General features: G+C 42.1%; 2 protein-coding genes, 1 long non-coding RNA gene and 1 other non-coding gene across 7 annotated transcripts in view; 2 read left to right on the top strand and 2 right to left on the bottom strand.

The window, feature by feature from the left end:
* The window catches only part of LOC109952567 (probable guanine nucleotide exchange factor MCF2L2), a 64499-nt gene extending 40123 nt beyond the window's left edge, over positions 1-24376 (bottom strand). The window contains exons 1-2 of one of the 3 annotated variants that reach the window (XM_020587715.1): positions 24163-24376; positions 23044-24058 (exon numbers count right to left, since the gene is read on the bottom strand). In XM_020587715.1, coding sequence (XP_020443371.1) covers positions 23044-23122 — 79 coding nt within the window. In that variant the 5' untranslated portion in view covers positions 23123-24058; positions 24163-24376. Of the gene's footprint in view, positions 1-2671; positions 2820-23043 lie in introns of those variants that run through there. The other 2 variants (XM_020587714.1, XM_020587717.1) reach the window with 2 other exon arrangements.
* LOC109952569 (uncharacterized) lies at positions 3350-4343 on the bottom strand. The gene is made up of 3 exons (XR_002273789.1): positions 4266-4343; positions 3656-3836; positions 3350-3517 (listed from the first exon to the last, which is right to left on the bottom strand). It is a non-coding gene; the product is annotated as an uncharacterized LOC109952569 (long non-coding RNA).
* On the top strand, positions 7815-7888 carry trnan-auu (transfer RNA asparagine (anticodon AUU)). Its single transcript has one exon. It is a non-coding gene; the product is annotated as a tRNA-Asn (tRNA).
* A 381-nt stretch (positions 24377-24757) lies between the features above and the next one.
* The window catches only part of rfc4 (replication factor C (activator 1) 4), an 8797-nt gene continuing 6753 nt past the window's right edge, over positions 24758-26801 (top strand). Inside the window, exons 1-3 of one of the 2 annotated variants that reach the window (XM_020587721.1) lie at positions 24758-24943; positions 25688-25808; positions 25991-26069. In XM_020587721.1, the coding sequence (XP_020443377.1) occupies positions 25693-25808; positions 25991-26069 (195 nt within the window). In that variant the 5' untranslated portion in view covers positions 24758-24943; positions 25688-25692. Of the gene's footprint in view, positions 24944-25684; positions 25809-25990; positions 26070-26801 lie in introns of both variants that reach the window. The other variant, XM_020587719.1, reaches the window with a different exon arrangement.

Genomic DNA, 26801 nt, shown 5'->3' with positions numbered 1-26801 from the left:
AATGCTAGTGCCCAATAAACCTTGTATATAAGCAATGTATACAAACAAAGCCTGGATGTCAGTGACACTTCCTAAATAATTAGTTGCTTGTTGTCATTTTTCAGTGACCATGTGTCATATCTGCCCATTCTCTTGTTGGAGTGACAAAAGCTCTGTCACATCTGATTGTTAAGAATTAGAAAATTATTACCTCAGAAACATCCTGAGAGCAAATTTATCCATCTGTTAATTCTCAATGTAATTCTCTGGTCCCCATGTTTGTGACTTAAACCTGGATTTAAAGTGGATTTAACTGCACAGTAGTGACTCACCCAGCTTTTAGTAAAAGTAAAATACTTTAGTCAAATACTTTCCAAAAACATGCAGTTTAGTTTTACTGTGCAGGTTTCTGGTGTGAGCAGGCCTTTACTGTCTACCACAATAGCTGATCATGTAGACTAGGACACAGTCATCTAGTGTTTTGGTGGTGCAGATGGATTATAAACTAACACTGCTCATCGCTGTTCCATCTGGCCCCGGTTTTGTTTTGTTACTTAGGTCAGAATAATTTTTTCACATTATGATAATAGCAGTAATTTATACTGTCATGTATGATCCAACCACAAATACTTGTACCATGTAAAGTTAATATTCACCCAGGAACAATGGCTCAGTCACATGACAGGGCCCCAGAGAACTGCTTAACAATTGTCAGCTATGTCAGAGCTTTGTTTTCTGGTGAGTATTTCAGCTGTTTTCCTGAGTACAACAGCTGTGCAAACTTATATTGTCTCAAACAAAAGCAGACTCTAGACACTACAACAGTACACAAAGGAAGCATGGAACACAGGACAGAAGAAGGACAGACCTACTTCTTAGCATGGCTGACTGAGTCTCCTGACACACCTCCATGAAGTGGTAGTAAGACTCCATCTCAGTGGTAGAGATCCGTACGGTGGAATAACCTGGTCCATATTTACCACACTTTGGACAACCAGATGGAAGACTGTGGTAATACAGGCTGTCTGGAGCATCCATCCTCAGTCATAACTGCATCTCATCTCACGTGGTATGTCTATCTGCTCCTACTGTATATCTCCTATTCCTATCCATGTCACCAAGCCTAGCCACTGGCTCTGCAGCAGAGACCATGGAATTATCCATGTTTCCTTGAAGCTTCTGAAGTCTTTTACACACACACACACACACACACATGCAGACACTCCCCTCCAGCAGTGCTACCGCAGCTGCTCTTGCACAAGTCCCTGTGGAGCCAGCCAGGTGCCTCCAACCTCCCTGCTTCCCTCGTCTGTCTCTCCGTCATAATCTCTGCATTAGAAGGTAAAGCCTATTAAAGTACATTTGCGTATGCCCGCCCCCGTGACTACCACAAACAACTCCAATCTGCTGTGTAGGAGTGACTCCACACTCAGCTGGTTAATTTCTCCTCCATTCGGTCCCAGTGCTGACATGTTATTTTAAGTGACAGTGCAGCTGGATTCCAGCAATGCAGTCGATGCTGGCAGACAGTCCAGAGTTTGGACCTTTTTCAGTGTTCCTTGCATAAAGCAACTGTAAAACCACACTCCTGTAAGACATGGAATCTTGTTTCACAACCCAGCAAAATCTTTGTTCATAGATTTAACTTCTGTCTCCATTTTTTCTTGAAGCCCAGTCCAAGAGTCCTGCAATAAATTCTGCACTCATACAAATGTAATAAAGCTCAGTTTATATTAAAACAGTTTTAGATAGTAGATTCAACCTCTAATGTAACCATTATGATACATTTAAAATGATAAACATAGCATCATTTGTTTTATTTTTTGCATCTAATGACATTATAGAGTTTTCTTTAGTGATCTTTAGACTACTGTGCCAAAATCAACACCATTTGCCACCCGCTAGACAACTTAAAGCTCCTGTTATTAGCTCAGGAAATTTGAGCTAAAATGTAAGTGAATGGAGGTGCCAACACTCGTATTTAAAAATTAAATGTATATATCACTTGTCCATACTGCTGGTAATCATGTCAAGAAAAGTATAAAAAGTAGATAAGCTCAATTTAAAAAAAAACTTAAAATGTAATAAGCAAATAAGTGACAGAGCTGACTAGTGCACAGCCTTTCTTTAATACTTACAGCATGCTGCAGTGTGCACTAGATGCAGTGGTGCAGGCAACATCCCTGATGCTACCTCCACAAATTATGACCTATTATCTATGACCCTGTCAACACTACAGTATATACTATAGTGCATGTCAATGACAGAAATTCACAAATAAGATTAAATTCCAGTTTCACTCTGTAGCCTGTATTCAGCAGTTTACAGTTATTACTTTTGAGCTACAGAAGGACCAAAAACATATTTTTCCTGTGGCTACTCGATCTGGTGAAACACTGAAGTCTACACTAAACCCAACTGGTAGACTAAGATGAATTAACAGCTCCCCAGTTAAAACGGTCCCAACTTTAGAGTACGTACCCATTTTCTCATCGCCAGTTACTCCATGGTTAGGGATCCATTCCTATCATTGACTATGGCAAAGCTGTACAGAGCAAACAGTGGTGCATCATGTGATGCTGCCTCAGGTTTATACTACACTAGTTAGTCATCGCACACACACACACACACACACACACACACACACACACACACACCTGTAACACTGCAAAGTCGTATGTTCATCACTTACACACTACTGATCCCATGGTGCTGCTGTTCTTATTCTGAAACCATCCACATGAGGGGCTGCACCTCGTGGCTAAACCAACAGCTAGTGTGACATCCAGAGCAACATAACAGACGAGTCACACACAGAGGTCTCCTGGTGCTACAGCCGTGAGGGCTGTCAGGTTTCTCTTAATGCTGCAAGACAAGCCGTCCCCTTTTGTGTGGAACAGAGCAAACAGAGGGCGGGGGACCAAGTGAGTGAGGCAGGGGAATGTGGATATGTTTGTGTGTAGCTTGGTTTGTCTATACTTAGGAGCCCACTAACTGTAGGAACTGGGGACCAGATACTAGTCCCCATAAAGCAAGTTAAATTTTAGGGAGATGACTTGGTGTATATACAAGGTTAGGGTATACCAGGAAATGCATGCAAGTCAATGGTAGCAGCTTTTCTAGTGACAACTGGTACGTGTGTGCCAGTCAGTTAGTAACAGGACATCCTGTAATATTAGTGTTTACATAGGCCAATATGTTAATCTGAATTATGGAACTCCAGCGACTTGCTTCATTAAATGTTTACAAAAACCTAAATTCAGATTACTTTTTAATCATACTGTATTTGAACAGCTAGTAGGTGATGAAATGGCAGGAAGAGTCCTCTCTGTCCCGGCAAGTGGTCCATCATGAGTATAACTTTGTTGGAGGTGAGTGACAAGATAGATGATTAATGGTTTGCAACATCAGTTTCATGTTCTCTGTTATTAGAAAGAAGAACAGCAGAAAGATGCTAGAGCTGCAGCTGTGGATCCAGATTTTGATGTTCGATGTCTCCCTCATGTGCTTTTCATGGACAGAGACTAAATTCAGGAATCTTCAAGAGTTTAAACAGAGAGGTGATGAACAAATGGAGTCTTATTTGCATTAATAGTTTGACTTTATAATGAAAAACAGGAGAACCAAAAATTTTATGGACATGATTTTTATATATTGTAATACAATAGAAACTGACCTGTTACGCATCCTTTAAATAAGTTTGGGATTGTTGTAGAGCAGAGGCCTTTATCACAGTCAGTTCAGTGTTCTGTGGTTTACCCGACTGGGTAACCGGCGTCATCAAGCTGGTTTGTTCTCAATTACAAGCCAGAAACGTAGGTCATCAGATCATGGGCAAAAAACTGAATAGAATGACACTGATAGCCATGGGAAGATTACGGTTATAATATTTAGGCAGGTAAAGTATTGTGATACATAACACAAGGGCAGAGCTCAGACTTTTAAGTAAGCAGTAAGTCCATCACCATAGTTACAAAAAATTTCATGGAGATTTTAGTTTGTAAAGCTTTAAAATGTTAGGGAACTTGCTAACAGGGTAGGACCCAATATGCAAACCCAAGACTCCGGTTCAGAGATGATCAGTTTTATTTAATATGAAGGCAGCGGGGGTAACAAAGAACCAGGAGCTCAACCTGACAAGCCAAAGTAGAACTAAAGTAAAGGGTCATGGAACAATCAAACTAACACAAATGTGAAGACAAGGAAAAACCCAGGACAGGAAGAAATAACGAACAGCAAATAAAACAGAAAATAAACTCAGATGAGGCAGGGGAAATATCACAAACCTAGCAGGGTTCCAACACATGAGAGGGAGCTGAGGCAAGGAAGCCAGTCCAGAGGGAGAGTGAGTGTGTAGACATGGGGTGCAGCTGAGTCGAGCCAGACGGATACAACAAAAGCGTGGAGGGCATACACAAGCCAATGGGGTAAAGTGAGCAGGCAATGCAATAGAACAAACCAGCAAGAGGCTGAACGAAAGGAGGAGAATATATGGACAGGAGACCAGAGGATAATAAGCAGCAGGTGGAAGCAATGAACAGTAATTGTGACCTGGGGTAAAGCTGGGGCAGGTGAGGTGACACAAGACAGGAAATCTAACCAAAATAAAAGCACCAAACAGGAAGCAAGACCACAAACCATAACAGAAAAGGTTTACAAATAAAACCAACCTAGTCTGCAGTTCTAGATACTGTATCTTGTGGACAGCTTTACAGACATCTCTTTTATAATGGTGATTATGGAGAAAACCCTTTTTGGTCTGTAGGAAATATTTTTGTTGGAATAAAACAAGTGACCACTCAGCAAGGCTGAGTGGTGCTACCATATCTCAAATCTCTCTCAGTACATTTATGAACTAGTCTCCATCCTTGACAGTAATTGTTAATTATTATAAGTTCTTTATTTTTATTTTCCTAATGCACATTGCTTTTTCTTATTAGCAATTTTTGTTCTTAGTCTTTTCTTGTTTATTTGTCTGCTCGTTGCCTTACAGAAGAACATTGTACATACACATTGAGAGCCACTGTACCAGAATAAATCATGTGTCCAACACACCTGGCCAAATAAAGCTGATTCTGAATAATCACATAAATATTAACTGTACATTTACCAGGTGTTCTTAATTGTTGTTGCAATGTGTCTCATTCAGACTGTCCGTTGTTGCGCTAGATTACATTTCTACAACTCATTTAAACACATTTAAACTGCTTCAAAGAATCAGAATGACACAGAACATACAGTATTATGATGCAGTCTTTTTCCATCAACAACTGTCCTAACTGTGTACAATAATAATCAGCTGTAGGGAGGAGGTTTCATTACATCATGAATTACATCACTGCCAGCCACTAGAAAATGACCTTCTTCTCTTGGGATCACTTGAAATGACGAATTAAGCCAAACTTTAAAGTCTCAGTCCCTGTTGGAGCTATACAATGTACACATGAGTGCATTAGTGAGCACTGACTCACTGAAAATGTCTGCTATCAGTTGATGACATGTCACACTCTTCAGCACTTAGAATAACTGATGAGCAGAGTGTTCTCAGCAGTCTCAGCGAAAAGAAACACCTTTTGTTGTCTGCTCTCTTTTTAACCACAGTTATTGTTCGGGAGCAAGAATGAAGCCACACAGAGGGAAAGCAACATGCTAACTTCACAACAGTATGCTGTAATTGAATGTGAAATGACAAAAAATGACCAGCTAATGTTATAATAGTTATCCTCTTCCAGCATTAACATCAGTTTGAAAGACTGAGAGCGGATCGACTGCAGGTCCATCATCACTGTGTTCTCGTGATCGTCAGAAAAGCTCAAATGCTGTTCAAAGTCATTTGCAGCAGTTTACTGTACATGAAAGGAGGCTGAAAACACTAACATTGAATCATCTGTGTTAGTGGATTTACTTGCTGTTTCAGTCATTTGTTGAGCATGGCTGTATTAAAAGAAGGGGGGAGCCCACTGAAGGTGCGCATGCACAGGACACAGAGTTATGCTGCTTGTCCTAATATATTTACAACAACATGACTCCAGGTCATACTGTAATGGATAAAAAGTCACGTTAAATTGTGTGTTGTGAGGGTTTGTGGTGGGTTCTGTATGGTTGATGTGGTTTCCACACAGGAAGTTCTGTGGGAAGTGTTTACAATAAAAACTGTAGACATTGTGTTCTGTGGATGCGGATTGTCCAGAGTGTAAGCCAGGACAAAAGTACACGTGCTGTGAATCACGTGTCCAGCAAAGAGCTAAACCTCTTCCCTTGACCATTAACACAACTGCTTCCTCTCCCTATAAACACAAATCTATCACGACCTTTGATCAGATTTCAATACACACCAAGCATTCCAGGTTGTCTCTGATCAGGACCGTCATAAGACACAGCGACTAAAGGCCTCCACCACAGAGCTGTGGGCAGGAATTTCTACCCCAAAGAGCCCAGTATCACAGGCTGAGACAAAGCAGGCATGAGAGATGGTGTGTGTGTGTAAGCAGCGGATAACCAACATCTGACCTCATAGTTTCTCAATCATTGCACTGAAGATTTACAAAAGAGAATCAGGTCCAGTCACCCAAAGCCACATCAGCACCTTTATAACATGGTTACAGAATGAAATAAAAGATGATTTGAATGACAGGTGTCTAAAAATTCAAAATGTGTTTGTTGATTTCTTCACCTATATTAAAGTTTGGCCACTGTAAACTGTAGACTTTGTCTTACACTTCCTCTTGGTCCAACAACAGCCTTGAGGCTGCAGATCTGACGCGGAGGTGGATTCAGATTAACACAGCTGTAGCTGTGCTCATTTACTGTACATCATCAGTGTTGGTAAATACGGCAAAAATTCATACATCTATTATCTATACTGCTTATTCCTGAATAGGGTCACAGGGGGGCTGGAGCCAATCCCAGCTGACGTTGGGTGAGAGGCGTGGTCCACCCTGGACAGGTCGCCAGTCTATCACAAGGCTGACATGTAGACAAACAACCACACATACTCACACTCACTGCATGTCTTTGGACTGTGGGAGGAAGCTGGCGTACCGAGAGAGAACCCATATAGGCACAGGGAGAACATACAGACTCCACACAAAAAGGCTCCGGGTCAGCCACAGCAAAAATTAGTGTCTAAATATTTTGCATGCCTGACAGTAATTTGCGACACTCATACTTTCTGATATGTTTTCTACCATGGGTAGTGTGACATCAAATAATCCCCATTTTAGTGTTTATCTAGCATTTCACAGCACATCACATTATATAAGTATAATAAACAGAAATATAAGCCTACTCCTTGGTCCTCTTTTCATCTCTGGCACTCTAGCTTTACAAATTGCTGTAACAGTAACTGAAAAGAATGTGCAAGTCTGAAAGCATCTGACCAGAGATTGATATATAAAGTACTGTAGCATGCTGGGGGGTAGGGGGCACTAGTGGTGCTCCCGCATACCCCATTGACAGAGACGGTGGGTTCCAGGGTTACTGTTATCCTCCCATGTCCTATTATGTCCACATATGCCAGAATATGGCTGTTAAAGGGGGCCAGCCCAGGCTAGCTAGGCTGAGACACCATGACTGAGGGTTCCTGTGGCAAATTCTGTCTCCAGCTTCTTCTTCTTTCAGCCTATGTTACAATGGTGTCAGAAGTGGGAATGGGAACGAGCCACCAGAGCTGACACAAGCAAAACCCAAAGCAGATTTCCCTGCAGCCACCTGGGGATTGCCTGTCACCCCACTCTCAACATGACCCTGCCGTAATGAGGTCGCTGATGGAGCCAGAGGACACACACCAGATCGCCAGCACCACACCTTCGCCCAGACCCAGAAAAGAGAAGGGTGTTTCTGTGGCGCAACCGGTTAGCGTGTTTGGCTATTAACCGAAAGGTTGGTGGTTTGAGCCCACTCAGGGACGTGTATTTCTGTGCAGAAGTCACTTTGGGGAGGTGACAGTGGTGCAGTGGGTAAAGCAGTCACCACCCACTGTCACCTCCCAACCAGAAGGTTGAAGGTTCAAATTTTGGTGCCTGCAGTCCATGTGTTGAAGTGTCCTTGGGCAAGACACTGAACCCTGAAACTTGTTGCCCCCGATGGTTAGAGCCATTGGTTGAGTTGGCGCTGCAGATGGCTGCCTCGGTTCTGTACTGGAAACAAATTCTTTGTGTGTAACATACTTGGCCAAGGTGATTATCCTTATCCAATGGCAGCCGACCTGCCAGCCCAACCATGGCTGTGAGCAGAGTACTTCTCAGCCAGATGGTGATTCAGCTGGGAGACCACAGTATAGAGCTAGCTGCCACACTACAATGGGGATGAGCCTTCAGAGATGTACCTCATTCAAGTGCAGATAGCAGTGCAGGTTAACACCTAGTTGGCCAAAGAAACTGCCGCCCACTTTACCCTACACAACCAAGCGCCACATCACCACAGACACAGGTGAGAGTTCGAACATGTGGGGAGAGAGGATTATCAACTCAAAGTGATTTTTCCTGGTGCACCACTGAGCATTGGTTCAAGCTGACCAGCATTCATCATTCCTGCATCATTGGCCTTGACCTGCTGACAAAGTGGGGGGCTGTTGTGGATGTGCCTGGGACTATGGTCTGCCTGGGTGCAGATACCATGGCTCTCCACACTACAGATAAGAACAGGCTGCACCCACCCGCTGCACTATCCAGAGGGTCACCCACATCACCAGGACCAGCCAGGGGCTCATCCACACCTACACAGCATTCCTGGGTATTGTGCACCAAGAGCAGACAAACTAGCTTGTATGAGAGGAACTGCAGAAGGAAGTGGAGCTGGTGTGGCCATTGTCAAGGACAATGACACCACCAGAGACACCCACTCCTGCAGCAGGACTAGGTGGGGGCACTGACCAACATGGAGCCTCACCAGACCAGGATGCTCACAGCAAAAGAGAGAACTTTTCCCCCTGGCACGCTGCTGTGGGTATACAGCCCTGGGTGGAAGAAGGGGCTGTCCCAAAAGCTAGTGAGCCAGTGGAGGGGACCCTGTACTGTGCTGAAAAGACTGTTGAATGTGGTGTACAGGATGAGCCTGATCAAGTGGAACTGGAGGGCAGTGCTTTACAGAAACAGACTCGCAGCATACCGGCTCCTGGCTCCACCTGAGGGGGATCTGAGCAGTGGGAGCCAGCCATGGATTCCAGACAACCCTCCACCAGCCAGCCAGGGGTCACCAGGGTGGCCCAGTGCCAGTGCAGGCTCTCCCAGCACACTGGAGGACTTTATGATGACTGTGGGTTACTGAGACAGTTAATCAACAGCAAGTAGGGGCTGTGTACTGTGCTGGGAGGTAAGGGATGCTAGTGGAGCTCCCACATGCTCTATGGACAGAGACTGCATGTTCTACAGTATGAGTTACTATTATGTGTATGCCAGAATGTGAGTGTTAAAGGGAGCCAGCCCAGGCTAGCTGGGCTGAGACACCATGACTGAAGTTTCTTGAGGAATTAATGGGCTTTGGCCATTGTGTAAATATTTGGTGTTTATAATAAAAGGTGGCTGTATAAGGAGCACAAAAAGGCAAATTCTGTCTATGGCCTCTTTTTCTTTCAGCCTACATTAAAGTATTTATGGTTGACAAATCCCCTGGGGTGAAATCATATCCTTTTAGGGTCAAATATCTTTTCTTTTGCTAACATGATGAAAGAAAAATAGCAGGTTTGCCTGTTGACTGGTGCAAGGCTCCATTTTAATGTTTTATCCATCTGTGTGCATTCTGTTAAGCACTTTGAATTTCTGCTGTGTATGAACATGTGCTATATAAATAAACTTGCTTTGCTTTGTGAGTAGAACTGGTCAGCTGGCCTCAGTCCAGATGACAGAAAAAAAAGACAAAAGATATGATGGCCCACCCTCTCCACCACCACTACCCCCATATCGGAGAGAGGAAGAGGAAGCCGAGAGAATGCAGTTTCTGACGTCATGACAACAAAGGTTATGGGCTGATAGTGCAGGCCTCTGGGTAAACTGAAAAACCAAAGCAACTATCAAATCTATCACAGGAGATTACAGTACTTGTTGATGGTGAGAAAATCTTGCTTTAAAAATCTGAACCTCAGAGCTATTTCCAACCCATGACCAGGGCCCTGTACCACGAAATGAGATTAATGGTGCATCCAGCTAATTTTAGGCTCAGCTCAGGTTTTCTGGAATCACAAAGCTGGCCCACTTTTAATCAGGCTAGATCACCGTGGTAACTTATACTGCACAGTTACTGTGGAGTGATCATTCCAACAGTATCCTGACAGGGACAAAAGAGTTTAATGTATCAGAACTTGTTGATGGTGAAAAAATCTTGCTTTTCCAGTCCAGTCAAATTGCTGTGCTGTTTCAGGCTTTCCAGGGGTCACTCTGGTTTAAAGCAGAGTTTATAAATAACTGAGGGAACCTTCAGCTACATGATGATCAGTGCTGTATTTTAAATGCAAAAACATATATTTCAGAATCAGCTTTATTGGCCAGATGTGTTGGACACGAGGAATTTGACTCTGCTACAGCGGCTCTCAATATGTTGTACATATCCTTATGTAAGGCAATAGCACAGGGCAGGTAAGCAATATACCAATATAAGGTTGTATAATATAACAATATAAACAAAGCAATAAACAATGCAAGCAACAAAGGAATGTTTATTAGGAAACGAGGTAAAAATAAGAATGAAAATAGTATTTCAAAAATGAATCTGTATGTACATTGCATATTTTCAGGTATTGCACTGAGGGTTATGAACCAGTCACACTGTTGTGGGTTAAGTGTTAATCAGAGTGACAGCCCAGGAGAAAAAAATATCCTTGTGTCTGGTTGTCTTGGTGCACAATGACCTGTAACACCGTCCAGAGGGGAGGAGTTCAAACAGTTTCTGTCCCGGATGTGAGGGGTCTGCAGAAATCTTCTCTGCCCTCCTTTTGACCTGTGAAGTGTACAGGTCCTCCATGGAGGGCAGGCTCACACCAATGACCTTTTCTGCAGTCCTGACTGTCCACTGAAGTCTGTACTTGTCCTGTTTGGTTGCTGAGCCAAACCAGACAGTGATGGAGGTGCAGAAAACAGACTTGATGATTCCTCTGTAGAACTGTATCAGCAGCTCCTGGTGCAGGTCGAACTTCCTGAGCTGGCAGAGGAAGTACATCCTCTGCTGTGCCTTCTTGATAATGGTGCTGATGTTGGATGACCACTTCAGGTCCTGGGAGATAATGGAGCCCAAGAACTTGTAGGACTCTACTGCTGATACAGTGCTGCCAGGTATAGTGGTGGTGGTGGTGGTGGGGGGGTTCTTCCTGAAGTCCACTGTCATCTCCACTGTTTTGCGCATGTTCAGCTCCAGGTTGTTGCAATTACACCACAGGACCAGTTGCTGACAATGAAGCAAGTCGGAACTCCGTCTTCATTCAGATCTGTTCAATAAAAGAACTGGGGTATAACAGGACTATGGATGTGATGTTGATGAAGTGCTGTGGCCAGACCCAAGCAAGGCAGCATAATGTAGCCTTTTTTTACTGTTTTGATACTGTATATTGTGTTTGTAATGTCCGGGCTGATGGTGTTCAATGCCGAGCTGAAGTCCACAAAGAGGGTCTGTGCACAGGTCCCTGGGGAGTCGAGGTGTTGCAGGATGTAATGCAGTGCCATGTTCACTGCATTGTCCACTGACCTGTTTGCCCGGTAGGCAAACTGCAGGGGTTGCAGCAGGGGGTCTACGATGTCCTTCAGGTGGGCCACCACCAGTCTTTCAACTACTTCATAACTACAGATGTTGACAAGTCTGTAGTTGTTCAGTCCACTGATGGAGGGTTTCTTATGGATTGGGATGATGGTGGAGCATTTGAAGCAGGAGGGGACACAGTTCCAGTGACCTGTTGAAGATGAGTGTGAAGATGGGGGCCAGCTGATCAGCACACACTTTCAGGCAGGAGGGGGGTCACACCATCTGAGCCTGGTGTCTTTCTGATCCTCTGTTTTTTTAAAGAGGCCATGCACATCCTTTTCACAGAACGTTAGAGGTGGAGGCTGAAGTGATGATTGCATTCAGGTTGTCTGCCAGCTGATGGCCTCCCACAGCAGGGGGGATGGTTTCCTGTTTCCAGTGATGCTTTTGAGGCTGCTCCAGACAGCGACGGGTCGTTAGTCGACACCTGGTCCCTCAGCTTTTGAGAGTAGCTCCTCTTTGCTGCTCTGATCTCCTTGTCAGTGTGTTCCTGGCCTGGCTGTACAGAGTCCTGTCCCCACACCTTTAAGCCTCCTCTTTGGCACAATGAGGCTGCTTGAGTCTTACTGTGAACCACGGCTTCTTGTTGTTGTATGTGCAGAAGAACTTGGTGGGCACACACATATCATCACAAAACTGATGTAAGATGTGACAGTGTCAGTGAGTTCACTCAGATCTGTAGCTGCAGTCTCAAATACACTCCAGTTTGTGCAGTCAAAACAGGCCTGTAGCTCTGACTTAGTCTCCACAGTCCAGCTCTTCACCGTTTTGATCATAGGATTTGCAGCTTTAAGTTTCTGCCTGTAGGTTGGAATAAGATGGACCATACTGTTAGGTATTTTTAGTCAGATAGATGGTTAGGACAGGATGTTTAATATTATTATTATGACGTGTATAACTGTAGCCATGTCATGACATGTCACTAGAGGTCGTGTTAGAATATTTTAGCTACACTCCACATAATCAACAGACAATCACACATTGATTTTCTTCATGCATTGACTACTGCTCTGGCCAGCTGCAAAGCTGGCACCGGGAGACGTCACGGTTCGGCGTCTCTCTGTGTAGAATGGGGTTAGCCCGAAGTGATATAATGTATAGGCCTGTTGTGGTTCGGGGTCTTTCATCTTTCAGCTGCCTGCGTGCATGTTGGAGGTGCAAGATACCTGAGCGTGTAATGTTAATTTTTACCTGTGTTCATTGAATAAATCAGCACTGTTTTGAAGCTACTTGGACTGCCTCGTCTCTCAGAGTTAGCATGGTAAAAAGAACCGACTGCAACAATACAGTGATCTGAGCGTCCGAGGGCTGTGCGGGGGAGAGAGCGATAGGCGTCTTTTATTGCTGTGTAGCAGTGGTCCAGTGTGATTTTGTTCCTGGTAGGACAGGTGATGTGCTGCCTGTATTTGGGCAGTTCTTGGGTGAGATTTGCTTTGTTAAAGTCCCCTAGAACAATGAGTGGGGAGTCGGGATGTTCCAGTTTTATGCTAGTTATCAGTTCGGCCAGGAGGTGTAGTGCACTAGTATGGGCCTTTGGACTTAAATACACTCCCACCAGAATGAAACTCGAAAATTCGTGGGGATAAAATACAGGTTTGCAGTTGATAAAAATAGTCTCTAAGTCTGTGTTACATGTCCTCTGTAGCACTGTGACATCTGTACACCAACCTTCATTTATGTAGAGACAGATTCCCCCTCCTCTCATTTTCCCGGACAGCTCCGTTATGCGATCCGCTCTGTACACCTGGAAGCCCAGTACTTGGATTGTACTGTCCGCGATGGAGTCGGTGAGCCAAGTCTCCGTGAAGCATAAAATGGCAGAGCCTGCAAAGTCAGAGTTAGTCCTGTTGGTGAGAAAGAGTTCATCCACTTTGTTGGCTAGGGAGCGGAGACTGGCTAGGTGGATAGACAAGAGTGGAGTCCGGATCCCCCTTTGGCATAGCCTGACTAAGATACCCTCTCTCTTCCCTTCCCGGCGTTTTTTCCAGGTCCCATGGATTGCAGCTGTGCCTCCGATCAAAATGTACACACAGCATTCCTCATTCACAAAAATTTGATGTGAGTTGTCCGATATTTAACAGTTCTTCTCTGGTGAAAGTAATCCGGGATGGGTTGCAAGAGACCAAGAAAACAAGGAAAAACAACAAACACAAGAGAGCGCGAGTAACCAAGGCTGCCATCATCATCAGTGCCATCTTTTGGACTCTGGAGTGAACTCCTGACTGTGTCAGAGTTTTTACAAGCTTCCATCACTGCAGCTCAGAATAGCAGGAGACTCAGGGATGATAAGTGTTTTTTTATTAGAAAAATAATTCATACACTGTTATATGGTTATAAATCAACACATAACTTTAGGTGTGACTCTGTCTTCTCCTTGCTGCTCTGGCAACAGAAACTGTTGGATGTTTTTACTAACACGAGTTCACAACAGTTTCTTTGCTGTAAGACAAAGGAGAAAAATATTCTCATTCACTAACACCCTACTGTGCTAATGTATAGTATATTCCTAGCCTTTCTTTAATATTTGAAAGTTGAAAGTTATTTCTAGTGTTTAGGCTATATCTTATTCTATTCTATTCTATTCTAGCGTATGTGACCATATCCTACCGTTTATCCACAATAATAACATTTTTTGCTCTGTCTCTAAACAATTTTCCTGGCAGGTATCACTTTTCCATCTCATATTATATTTAGTATTTTATTCATGGTTTTGACTATGTCACTTCTAATTAACAACTCTCTTTCACATGAATATGCTGCTTGTAGACTGATAGAAAAGCCCAAACTTAATAGAGCCAGTTGATAACTGGCTTTGTGGGACCTTACCTGCGACAGCCAGTATTAGGCTCTGTGAAGCCAGAAAACCACTAAGTTCAACTCACTTCGAGGTACAGGCCACAGGCTAATATATGGTCAGGTCTGAGTGCTTCCATGAAGATGCACTGTGTTATGCAGGGCAAACACCTACCAAATAAAATCTGTCAGTATTTTCTGTGTTTGGAAATTCAACTATTGTATCTTTTTTCTTTACATTTATCATATGAAGAGATACTGTAACTGAACAATTAACATAGGGACACAAGATCACTTGGGAAAAGTATTTATATTTTATTTGTGACTTTAAAGCTGCCCCTTGTGGGCAAAATTAACCTATAAGAGCAGTGAGACTGCATCAATAAAGCAGTGTTTCCCTCCAGGAAACAGGACATGTAGCCTTGAGCTACTGTATTGTCAGAACTGGAGCTATTTCAGTCTGTGACAGGATTTCATTATGTAACTATCATCAGTGTTTGTTCACAGGGATCAACTGATCTCGGATTATTTTGACTGACTTAAAAAGTAAGAGTGTGATTCTATCAATCCATTATTCCACATGTCTTGAAGATGGCTGCAGTGGTGGGGGTGGCTGGAGCCAATTCCAACTGACAAACTGACATCTTGTTTCCTAGAAACAACCTAAGCTATGGATTCATGCTTGGGATAAACTGTAAAAAAAAAACTCAGCCACTCAACTACCATTACCTGACTAATGAGTTTTGGCTCAGAATTGCAGTGGCACAAAATCAAGTGATGAGGTTGACAAGACAGTACAAAATGGGGCTAATAAAGCACTAAACGTACACAAATTTCTCCCAAAATAAAATCATATTGTGGCTTTTGGAGGGCAGAGAGAGACTTGGCAGGATGCCCCATAATGCCTGGGGCAGTGTGTAAATAGTTGAAAGGGTTGTTGGCAGGGATATTCTACAGAGTATGTTCTATTACTGTGCACTGTGTGTAGAATTAAAAGAAAAAGACAAGTCCTGGTCTCCCAACGCTTTTTCTACCAGCTAACGCTACATTATTAATTCAAAACCAAGGTAAAACCCTGACCATGATAGTTCACTAATGTTACCAAAAACAAACACATTAGCTTTAGTTAGATGCTAATGGATTCAGAGGGAAGGACACCACATCTGAATCAAATGTGAGTCCTTTGGCTGTTTTTAACACTCTCCATCTCAAAAAGCCAAACCAATATTAACCCTGGTTTTTGCTCTTTCTTTGTTCCACTCTCTGCACTAGGTCTGGCAGCCACTATTTTGGACTTTTAGCTGCCGAGAGCTCCTCCATAGCTGGTAGTTTGAAATGACTATAACATGGTTCAAAATGCACATAATATAACCTTTGCTAGGTGGCAGGTGGGGCTAATGTCCAGACTGGCCATCAAAAAAGAGGGGAGCGAAGCAGGAGTAACAACAGAAGGGCTGTAGGCAACAGGGTGTATGGAGGACAGAGTATAGCTGACATCACGTCCTGTCCCATTTTAACATCACATATTGCACCTTTAAAGAACATTTTATCCTTGGTGATTGAAATGCTGCTGCATCTCATTATTTCTGTTGCAACCACCTACAATGTAAAATACAGTGTAATCGCTAATTTAGTTTTACATTGATGTAATCTTGTTAAAAGTTTCAACAAAACATATTTTTCCATTATTTCATAAACTCATAAACTAATTAACACACACAATAGCACTCTGCCACTGGCTGAAGACTACTGATGGTGTGTGCTCACATCCTGCAGTTCTGCTGCATTTAGGCAATAGTGCGTTTTAATGGCGAAGCAGTTTCTTCATTTTTTGAGATGTTGTTGAGATGCTGATTGTGATTGGCACAGCTGTTTCAAAGCTATAAAAACAGTGATGTTATTGGCTGAAGGCATATCTATTAAAGACCATACCATTTATGTTCCACTCCATCCAACCCTTCTGCACATTGTCCACACAGTCTGTGCACCCAAGACATCCATATGCTTGTGATAAAAATAGGGAGCAAATTACACATTTGAGCTATCTTATTGCCAAGACCTGTTGGGTAAAGTGACTCTACTCTGCATCTCAGTTGTCCTGTCATCATAGTGGGTTTGCCAGGTTTACGTACTTTTGTACATAAACCTGTGAGCAAAATCAAGAAGACCCTAGTTACTAATATTAGCAGGCACGGTATCAGCATGGCTACTATGATGTCAATTTATCCTTATATTATCATTAAACCTTATATATGTATCTTTATATTTATCTTTAAATACATGTATGTGAGGTCTGTGTTTGTACTAATGGCTATGCCTTTGCGGGAAAAGCTGGATGTGGGAAAACAGCTCATTATCTCTTTGTAGCTAGATGAGGTCAGATATCTTTCATTTTGCTGCATTATCCTGTCTCTGACTTTCAACAAAACCCAACAATGGACACCAATTAGTAATTAACTTTCAGTAAGAAATTCTGTAACTTTTATTCATTGATTTGAGAGCACAACATAATGATTTTACTGAGCATAGAGTTAAAGTAAATGCTTAGGAATCTCTTTGATAGATTTTCTTTTGTAAGTTGAATCAAACAATTGTATGGATGCTGACTCAGCATCCATACAATTGTTTTCCTGGTCTTTATTGTGTGGATGCTGGCAAGCATCCATACTATGTTATCCTGTTCTTTATTATTGTATGGATACTGACAAGCATCCATACTATGTTATCCTGTTCTTTATTATTGTGTGGATGCGTAAGCATCCACACTATATTATGCAGTTCTTTATTATTATTATTACTTATGGCCATGTGATATTTCAGTTTTTCTTTTTTAATAAATCTGCAAAAATGTCAAAAATTCTGTGTTTTTCTGTCAATATGGGGTGCTGTGTGTACATTAATGAGGAAAAAAATGAAATTTAAATGATTTTAGCACATGGCTGCAATATAACAAAGAGTGAAAAATTTACGGGGGTCTGAATACTTTCCGTACCCACTATATACTTATGATGAAATGAGCTTATACATTCTGACTTAACAGTCGTGGTAAGTTCTGTGTCGTAGAATAGGGTGTGATCGCAAACCCTTCTGCAGATCTGCAATCTGACTGCTCATGAGAACTGCATGTAACAGCACAGTGTAAGCTTGATACATGCATTCAGTAGGGAACATGCACTAGCTATTCCACTTCTACTGTTTATTCAGTATACATACAAGACATATAAGAATTTCACTTTAGGTCTCTGGGTGTTTACTGGCCCTTAGTAAACATATTGCCAATAACTTTTCCAACAATCCCTTAGAGGTAAACAGCTCCAATGACAGGGTGGTAATCCAATTGATCTCAAATCCATCCAATAGGCTTCAGAAGTTTGACAGGAATGATGGCTAGCTGTAGTCTGGAGGTCTGTATATAACTGCACTTGCTGGGACTTCAACCTTCAAAGCTATGAACTCAAGGTCAGTTACATTATAGATGTACTGTTTTTCATACATTTGAATGTGGTTTCTGACATCTTTCTAAACTCCATACTTCTTCAATATGTAGCTTTATTTTGAAAGTTTTGCACCATTCAAATGAATGGGGAAATTCTAGCTCAGAATACTTGCAGCTGTTAAAATGTTCAGCTCTTCAAGGACATTCATGCTTCTATTCAGAACCTTTCTAAACTCCATACTTCTTCAATATGTAGCTTTATTTTGAAAGTTTTGCACCATTCAAATGAATGGGGAAATTCTAGCTCAGAATACTTGCAGCTGTTAAAATGTTCAGCTCTTCAAGGACATTCATGCTTCTATTCAGAACCTTTCTAAACTCCATACTTCTTCAATATGTAGCTTTATTTTGAAAGTTTTGCACCATTCAAATGAATGGGGAAATTCTAGCTCAGAATACTTGCAGCTGTTAAAATGTTCAGCTCTTCAAGGACATTCATGCTTCTATTCAGAACCTTTCTAAACTCCATACTTCTTCAATATGTAGCTTTATTTTGAAAGTTTTGCACCATTCAAAAGAATGGGGAAATTCTACTTCAGCATACTTTCAGCTAGCAAAACCATTCAGGTGTCAAAGTCTTTAGCATATTCAGGGCGATCTTTCAGCAATTCGCATCCACACACGCATTTTCGACAGGAAATGCAGTTTTCTAGTTATTATTCTGGTTTATTCCACTGTTTTTTGGCCTCTAACTCGTCCCGCATTTTTGCACCTAGACACACCATTAAGGTATCAACATGTTCAGCTGTTTGACATTTATGCTTGTATACAACTTTTTTATAACTTTTATACTTTTTAGGATAGTCCGCTTTTTTCATCATATTTTTCCCATTGGAAATGAGTGGGACAAGTTTGAACCTTAATATCTTCAGCATACCTTGGGCTAGAAACGCCATTTCAACTCTGTTCAACTCGTGCAAAGTTCAGCTACCAATGGTGCAACAATCATCTTTATAACTTTCATACTTTTTAATAAATTCAGCTTTTTTCATCACAAATTTTTCCCATTCAAATGAATGGGAAAGTCTTGAAAGCCTCATCGTCTTTGAACATTAATATCTCCAGCATACCTTGGGCTAGAAACGCCATTTCAACTCTGTGCATCTTGTGAGATGTTCAGCTACCACTGGTGCAACAATCATCTTGATATCTTATACAGTTTTTTTTATGATCGGCATTTATATTTTCTGTATTTCTACATAGGAATGAATGGTGCAATGTAAACCCTATGGGATCATTTTTGGTCACGTGACACCCGTTCTAGCAGGTCTCTCTGTGCTTGTCCTCTTCCTCATTGCCAATTTGTGCTCATATTTTGCCATTCTTAAGCTTTATAGACATATAATGCATGAAACTCATATAGAAAATTGTCAGAATCCAGCTGTGTAATTGGCATTGTGAAGAGATGGACGGTATTTGCGTAAGTCGCACATTCCGGCGCGTACCGTCTCACTGCTCCTTAGGCTTGCAGTCAAAAAAATACGCTGGAAGGAAAACATCTGTGTAATTATAAATCGCCACGGTTCCTTCAATTTGTTTATTATCTTGACATAATACAACAGTGGAATAACAACAGAGTGCTGTCTATATTAAACTTCATGCAGATGTGCTTATTCTCACCAACTGGATATGGAGCGGCTAAGAGGCGCTGGCACTGCCAGTCCGCCCCATCCTGCTAGCAGCATGGCAGCAGAAAATGTTACAATCTACTGTTTATCTCTTCCTTACAACGATCGCTACCAAAATGCAGTACAATTCTGTCTCGCAGACGCAGTTGGTATCTGTTAACTGCTGTTAACTACTTAAATATATATCACGCTAAATAGTTAGACATTATGATCTTTTGAACCTTAGCTTCAAGAATTTTTTCTAATTGAACCTTTTTAAATTTTAAAATGTGAAATTTGTACACACAGTTTAAAAACTAATTTTATCAACAGAGTTATTTTTATTATTTAGAATATTGTTGAGCCATACCATTTAAAAGCTTTTCACATTGAGGTTACACCTGGGTTAATACCTCATTAGTTCACAGTTTCAGACAGACCATCAAGATTACCATGGGGAAAATTGTTTCTCAGTCAAATCATAGTGATGTTGATATTGTGAAGACTGCTCTGAAAATTCAGAGCATAGATTTTACAATGTGAAATTTTGCTATTTCAGGTATTGTTACAATATATGACTGCTGTGTATTCCAAAGGTATTCTGACAAGAGAAAAGGTCCAGTGTTTTGTGTGTGTCCATAGGGGGGAGGTTGTATGTGTGATTAGGGGTTAGGGGGGTGATTGATTTCACAGCTCTGGGGAAGAAGCTGTGTCTCAAGGTCTGTTTGCTTTAGTCTTTATATCCTTGTACCTTTTCCTGGAGGGAAGAGGCACAGACTGTTGCCTGTGTAGGTGGGGTCTGCAGCAATCCGTCCCGCCCTCCCCTGGATCCAGTCACTGTATAGTGAGTCCAGATCCAAAAGAGGACTCCCTACGATAGCCTGAGCTGTTCTCACCACCCGGGTCAAGTCCTTTCTGTCCTGTGCAGTGCAGCTCCCGTACCACACTGTTGCACAGAGATAGAGGATGCTCTCTACTGCTGCTCTGTAGAAGTTTGTGAGCAGCTGAGAGGAGAGACCAGCGCGTTTCCGCTTCCTGAGGAAGAAAAGCTTTTGCTGGGCTTTCTTCACCAGGTAGGATGTGTTAAGAGACCAGGTCAGTTCAGATGTGATGTGGATGCCCGGGAACTTCATGTTATCCACTTGCTCCACCACCTCCCCGTGTATGAGAAGAGGAGCATATTTTGTCTTCCTGGACCTCCTATAATCCACAATGACTTCCTTAGTCTTGTTGGTGTTCAGGACAAGATTGTTATCTGTGGATGTCAGCATAGTAGACACTGGTCATTTCACACTGTTAGAAATTAACCCGTTCTTTTGTTGGAAGCATGAGAAGTGACGACAGGGGAGGACTGTTTGAAATCAGCAGGGGGTTTTGCTGAATTCTTCGAAGCTACTCTCCGGTCTCCAGACATCTTTATTGGGTCCTGCCCCGTTCCCACTACCACATATCGGAACACCACCTTGTCAGGTGCTGGATCTCCTCTCTGTAGTAAGTCTCATCATTGTCTGAGATGGGACCCACTACAGTGGTGTTGTCTGCGAACTTCACTACTGTGTTTGTGGGGTGTGAAGAGAACTGGGCTGAGCACACAGCCCTGTGGTGTGCCTGTGTTCAGGACCAGTGTGGATGATGTGCAGCTTCCGATTCTCACCACTTGAGGCCTCTTAGTGAGGAAGTCCTTAATCCAAGTCAACTGCTCTTTTCAAGGTCAAAAACAAATTCAGCTTTTAACCCAAAATAGATGTCCTTAAAGTGGTCAAAAAAAGAAATAAAAAGATTAAATTTTAAATATAAACTAGAATTACTGATTTCTGTTTTTTTGTATGCCTCTGCCAACCAGCCAAATTCACAGGAATGGGACAGATGTTAGGTCACTGTGACCTTGACCTTTGACCACCAAAATCTAATCATTTCATCTTTCTGTCCAAGTGGATATTTGTGCTGATTTTGAAGAAATTCCTTCAAGGCTTTCCAGATAACTTGTGTTAATGAGTATAGGTGGTGAGAGTGTGTCAACTATTTGAATTTGTAAGTTGTTTGCATTGCAGGTTGTTATGTCAGCTTAGTGTGAATGTAATTCCCTAATGGGTAGGCACTGGGAAATGACATATGAAACAGGAAACAAAGGCTTGGGCAAGAAAGAAATACACAAATCTCAGAAAAAAAACTAAATCCAATTAAATTGACAACCACAATTCTGCAAACACTGATGACAGCATCCGGTGTGGACCTTGCTCCTAATAAATCAATCCAGTGTGCCTTGTTTAGTAGAAGCTAGCTCAGTTTCCATAGTGACGCTCTGCACAACCTTGCCTCTGCCACCCTACCCAGCACTCCTCTTTCTTCCTATGTGATGTAGGAAGTGCAGTGATGGAGGATGCTGTGCAACAGTGTCCAGCGTGGCACATTAACCTACTTCCTCAGCAGCCAGGAAGTGACTCAAACATAGGACAGAAGAGAGAGGAAACGGCAAAACAGGAGGAGGAAAATAGATGGAAGGAGGAGAGAGCAAGTAACAGAAGGCAGGGAAGGGAAATGGTGGGCAGGCAGAGAGAAAGGGCAAAAAGGATAGAAAGGAGGAAAGATGGAGATGCAGGGTATGCACGAGGGAGAGGAGTGACTGGGAAAAGAAAAAGATCAAAGGACAGCCGGAAGGAAGCAAAACATGGAGCAAAGGTGAAGGAAATGAAGCAACTAATAATCTATAAAATATTGATCTTGCAATTACTGTAAATAAAAATAGTACTAATATGATTTCTATTGATGAAACACCATAAATGTTCACACATAATTACACTACTGAGTACTGAAAGCCCTTAATCATCCCAAAGGTAAAGTAAGTACCAGGTGTTTACTGCTATTTCAGTTTTGTAAATTATTCCAAATTAAAACATCAAATAAAATCTGATCCTGGTCTCAGCAAATACTGACTCAGATGAGTCAAACACCAACCCAAGCAAACCTTGTTAATAATTTTTGTATGCTGCAAAATACTGGATTACCTGACAGATGAAATACAATCATAATAACACCAAATAATAGATCTTTAAATATGCTGATAACCACAGAGAACCAGTGTCACTGATGAAACTCAGTATCATCCCTCTTCTACCCTGATGATGCCTTCCACACTGCCCATATGCAGAGCACCCCACTGATTGCAGCTCAGTGGTCCTGATGAGAAGATGGCAGTCCTCTGCCTCTCTTTCATCTGCTCTGCTTGTCTTCACATTTTGAACTGATTCATTGAGTTCCGAAAATAGACACAGCTTTCAATACTTCAGCTAAGAGCAAAGGAATAGTCGAAGATAAGAGAGCTCCCCTGTACATTTGACAGTTTCCCCAGAGAAAACCCTCTTGGAAAAAAAAAACCCTTATTGCTTGCATGAAATATAATGAAGAAAATGAAGAGCGAAGGGGAGAATTATGATGACTTACCAATATGAGTGATGACACACTGCACCCTCTGTAGCAGCTCCTGGACCGACATCTCGTCTTCTCTCAGCCAGCACAGCATCTCAGGGTGTGGGTGAACTCACTTTCCTCTCCTCCTCTCTCAAACAGATCTCTCTCTCTTTCTCTCTCTGCCACTACGCCTCCTCCACTCACCTTTCCCTTCCCGACAGTCTCCCTTGCTTTTGCTCCCTAATCCAGATTGTGTGCTCCCAGATTTTCTTCTCTACTCTGCTGCCTCTTGGTTGTAATCTTTTTTAAGTTTATTTTTCCTGCAAACAGCCTCTCCTCTTCTTGACAAATCTCCAGATCCAGTCACAAAGCCTCCGACAGCGATGATGCCGCTCCTAGCCATTCAGCAAGTAGATCAGCCAGCCAGTCAATGAATAAGATCACCAGTCTGCCAGTGTACCGTGTATAGTAGCAATTTAATTGGTCAGTCAGTCAGTCACTGAACAAAAGAGAAAGTTTTTCAGCCTGCGAGTCAGTAAATAGGCAGCAAAAACAGTCAGAAAATCATTTAGAAAAAGAACCAGTTTGTAAGTAAATGTGTAAGTCAGAGAACAAAAGACCCCTAATCAGGCTGAAAACAACTAGCTAGTCAACAAAACATCAGCTGCCCAGACAGTAATTCAGTCCTTTTCATCAAAAAAGTAAAGTATTCAGTAATTTTCTTCAAAGTAAAAAAAAGAACAAACCAAAATAATAATCCTCACAGCAATAAAACAAAACCCAAACAGAAGAAAAATTACTTTTTGTGAGTCCGCTCCAGTTGTAGGGAGACTTCACTGCACTGCTGTTGTTGCTGAGATGATGCCCTATATGCAATAATAGACACGCTGAGTCACGAAGAGGGAAAATGAATCAGAGGGCTGCTATACCTGCCTGGAGGGTGGAGGGTGAGACAGAAACAAAGGGGAGGGTGTAGTGATGGGGCTGGGGTAAATGGGTCCAAGAGTGAAATCCTGGTGTCTGGAGCTGGGCTGTACATGGATTGGAGCTAGTGAAACAAAGAGCACAGAAAATCATTTTAAAATCAACAGTATTGCTAAGCACCTCTGATTTCATAACTATGCTCAAAGAAATCAAAACTATAGCCTCCACCCATCATTCATGCGCTCCTGGGTGCATTCACTGCTACCAGAGGCTGTTCTGCTGATTCTGCTCCACATTTTGTTTAAAGCAAACACTGCCAGGCAGGGATATATCTTTCCATGAGCGTATACTCCTGGGACTGTAGAGATTGCCTGGGGGATAACCATTAGCCAGAGACATCTGTGCACACCCTCAACCTGCCACTGACTTATCTTCTCTGTTCCAGCCAATACAAGGCTGCACTCAAGGCTTTCAAACAATAGAAATATGCAGCACCAGTGGCAACAGCTGCACAATATCTCCTGTATGCAGTATCATCATTCATCCATTGAAGCACTAGTGTGCTCTTATGCAACACTTGACTTAGTTAAAGTGAAATTTCTTTCTAAAAATTTTTAATTAATAAATACTGACTTTTTTTTTTAATTTGAATCCGACAGTTTCGAATATAACAATATCTATATTGTGCATTAATAACACAAGGTGAGGGGGGAGGTGACATGTATGGGAGAAGGGGGATGGGAGAAGACATGCTGAGGTAAGGAGGGGCAGGAGCAGCTTCAGCATCCTCAGCATGTGATTGGAAGCCATGAAATGACGTCAACGGAAGTTATGTTCGTCACCAGAGCGGGAAGATCCTGGTGTTGTCACACATCCATTTTACACATGAGAGCAACTGGGCTCTACTGGGTAGTCACTTATCAGAAGCAATATCGTGGATCGGCTTTAGCAGCTAGCAATTCTGACTGTGGAATAATTAAGACAGTTTGTCTTTACAGCAGTTGGTGAGGTAAGCGGGGGTGCGTTATGTTGCAGAATCAACAGCTAACGATCGGCTAAAGCCATTAGCTATCTAATAGTAAACAGAGCACCACGGGCTAACTGAGCTAACTTAGTCAAGTTTTGTTAGCTTGTCAGTTACTACCATATGTGATTTCTAGCTGTAGCTTCATTACAACCAAACTATCTTACATAAATAACTGTAATTTTAAATGCTGAACGACGACCATATACAATGTCATTTTAATCGCTTATGAGGAATAACCACAAAACATCGTTCAGAAATCTGTTAACTTGATTTGTATTCTTCTCGCATATAAAATCGCAACACAATTTGGAGAAGGTGACTTATAGAGTATTAAAACTCTGTTAACTCTATTGTTCGGTGTCTTCCGTTAACGTTAGTATTTGAATAACGACAAAGGTAATTGTGCTGAAGGTTATCTGGTGAAAATTAAACTTGTTGAATATCACTGTCACAATTGAGCTACATCAAACTTGCATCGCGATGTTGAGTTTGAGCTTGAAGTGTCACAAAATTTGCAAGGTGACATTTTGTTGTAGGAAACTAGCTGATATTGTGGTATTAGTGGTACTGGTATTACTTGACATCACACCACGCTTCTCAAATTCACATTGTATGCAAGGCAGTGGTGTTGGTAATGTTATTTGACTTTTTAAAACCGTGTTCTCTGCTTTTGCATCTGTTTGTTTAATTACCCCTGGGCGTTTCTGTTGTTTTTACCGTCAGAAGGAGTCATGCAGGCTTTTTTGAAAGGAGCGACTGTCCAGCCTACCAGACCTCAGAAAGACAAGACAGCAGCAGGACCCAGTACAGAGAAGAAAGCCAAGGCCCTACCTTGGGTAGAAAAATAGTAAGTGTGAACCACAAAGGTGCACTTTACACCGTGTCTGTTTGAATGTATGAATCCACCAGAATCACATAGATTTGTTATCACAGAATCATAGACTTGCAAGGCTATATCAAATATGTGAGAAAATTAGTAAGCCAGCATGCTTAATACATGTTAACAGGCTCTGTTTTCGCAAATGCCAGCAGGCCAAAGTGTGTTGATGAGGTGGCCTTTCAGGAGGAGGTAGTAGCAGTGCTGAAGAAGTCACTAGAAGGAGCTGATGTAAGTATGAGGCTGATATGATTGGTTTACATGCAGGGGTGTTGCTAGACATGAAGCTCTACTGGGCCACAGCCCCCCCTCCCCCATTACTTAAATAACAAAATATTTCTTCAATGTCTGCTGCATGAATGAAATGTGCTATACTCTGTGCCAAATGAACTTCCCCTGCTTAGCCCACTGTTCCACTGCCATATTGCTGCTACTGAAACTGAAACAACTACTGGCACATGTAAAAAAAACTAGAGATATTAATCTTTATGAAAATATTAATTTCAGCATACAAACACATTGCTGCTTTTGCTTTACCTGAACTTTAGTAGTTAGTGGGCAACAATGGAGCTCTATGGCACAGAGAAAGACGATATCTTGGTCTTTGATACACACAAAGTATCTTTTAATAAGATCACTCCATTATCGGTTTTGGCCTTTTTATGTGTTGTGATGATAAAAATATAGAATATAGATGCGCTGACTTCTCCTGTCCACACCTGCAAGTGTTTTTGAACTTGACAATAAAACCACTCACACGCGCACACACACACGTGTGTGTATCTATCTATCTATCTATATATATATATTAATGTTTTCTACCGTTTGTTCCCTGAGCGGGGTCACGGGGGGGGCCGGAGCCAATCCCGGCCGGCAATCGGGGGAAGGCGGGGGACACCCTGGACAGTTCGCCAATCCATAGCAGGGCCAACACATAGACAAACAACCACAGACACGCACGCA

This window comes from Monopterus albus, unplaced genomic scaffold (genome assembly GCF_001952655.1).
Source record: "Monopterus albus unplaced genomic scaffold, M_albus_1.0 scaffold475.1, whole genome shotgun sequence".
Lineage (NCBI taxonomy): Eukaryota > Metazoa > Chordata > Actinopteri > Synbranchiformes > Synbranchidae > Monopterus > Monopterus albus.
This window is presented reverse-complemented; position numbering and strand designations above follow the sequence as displayed.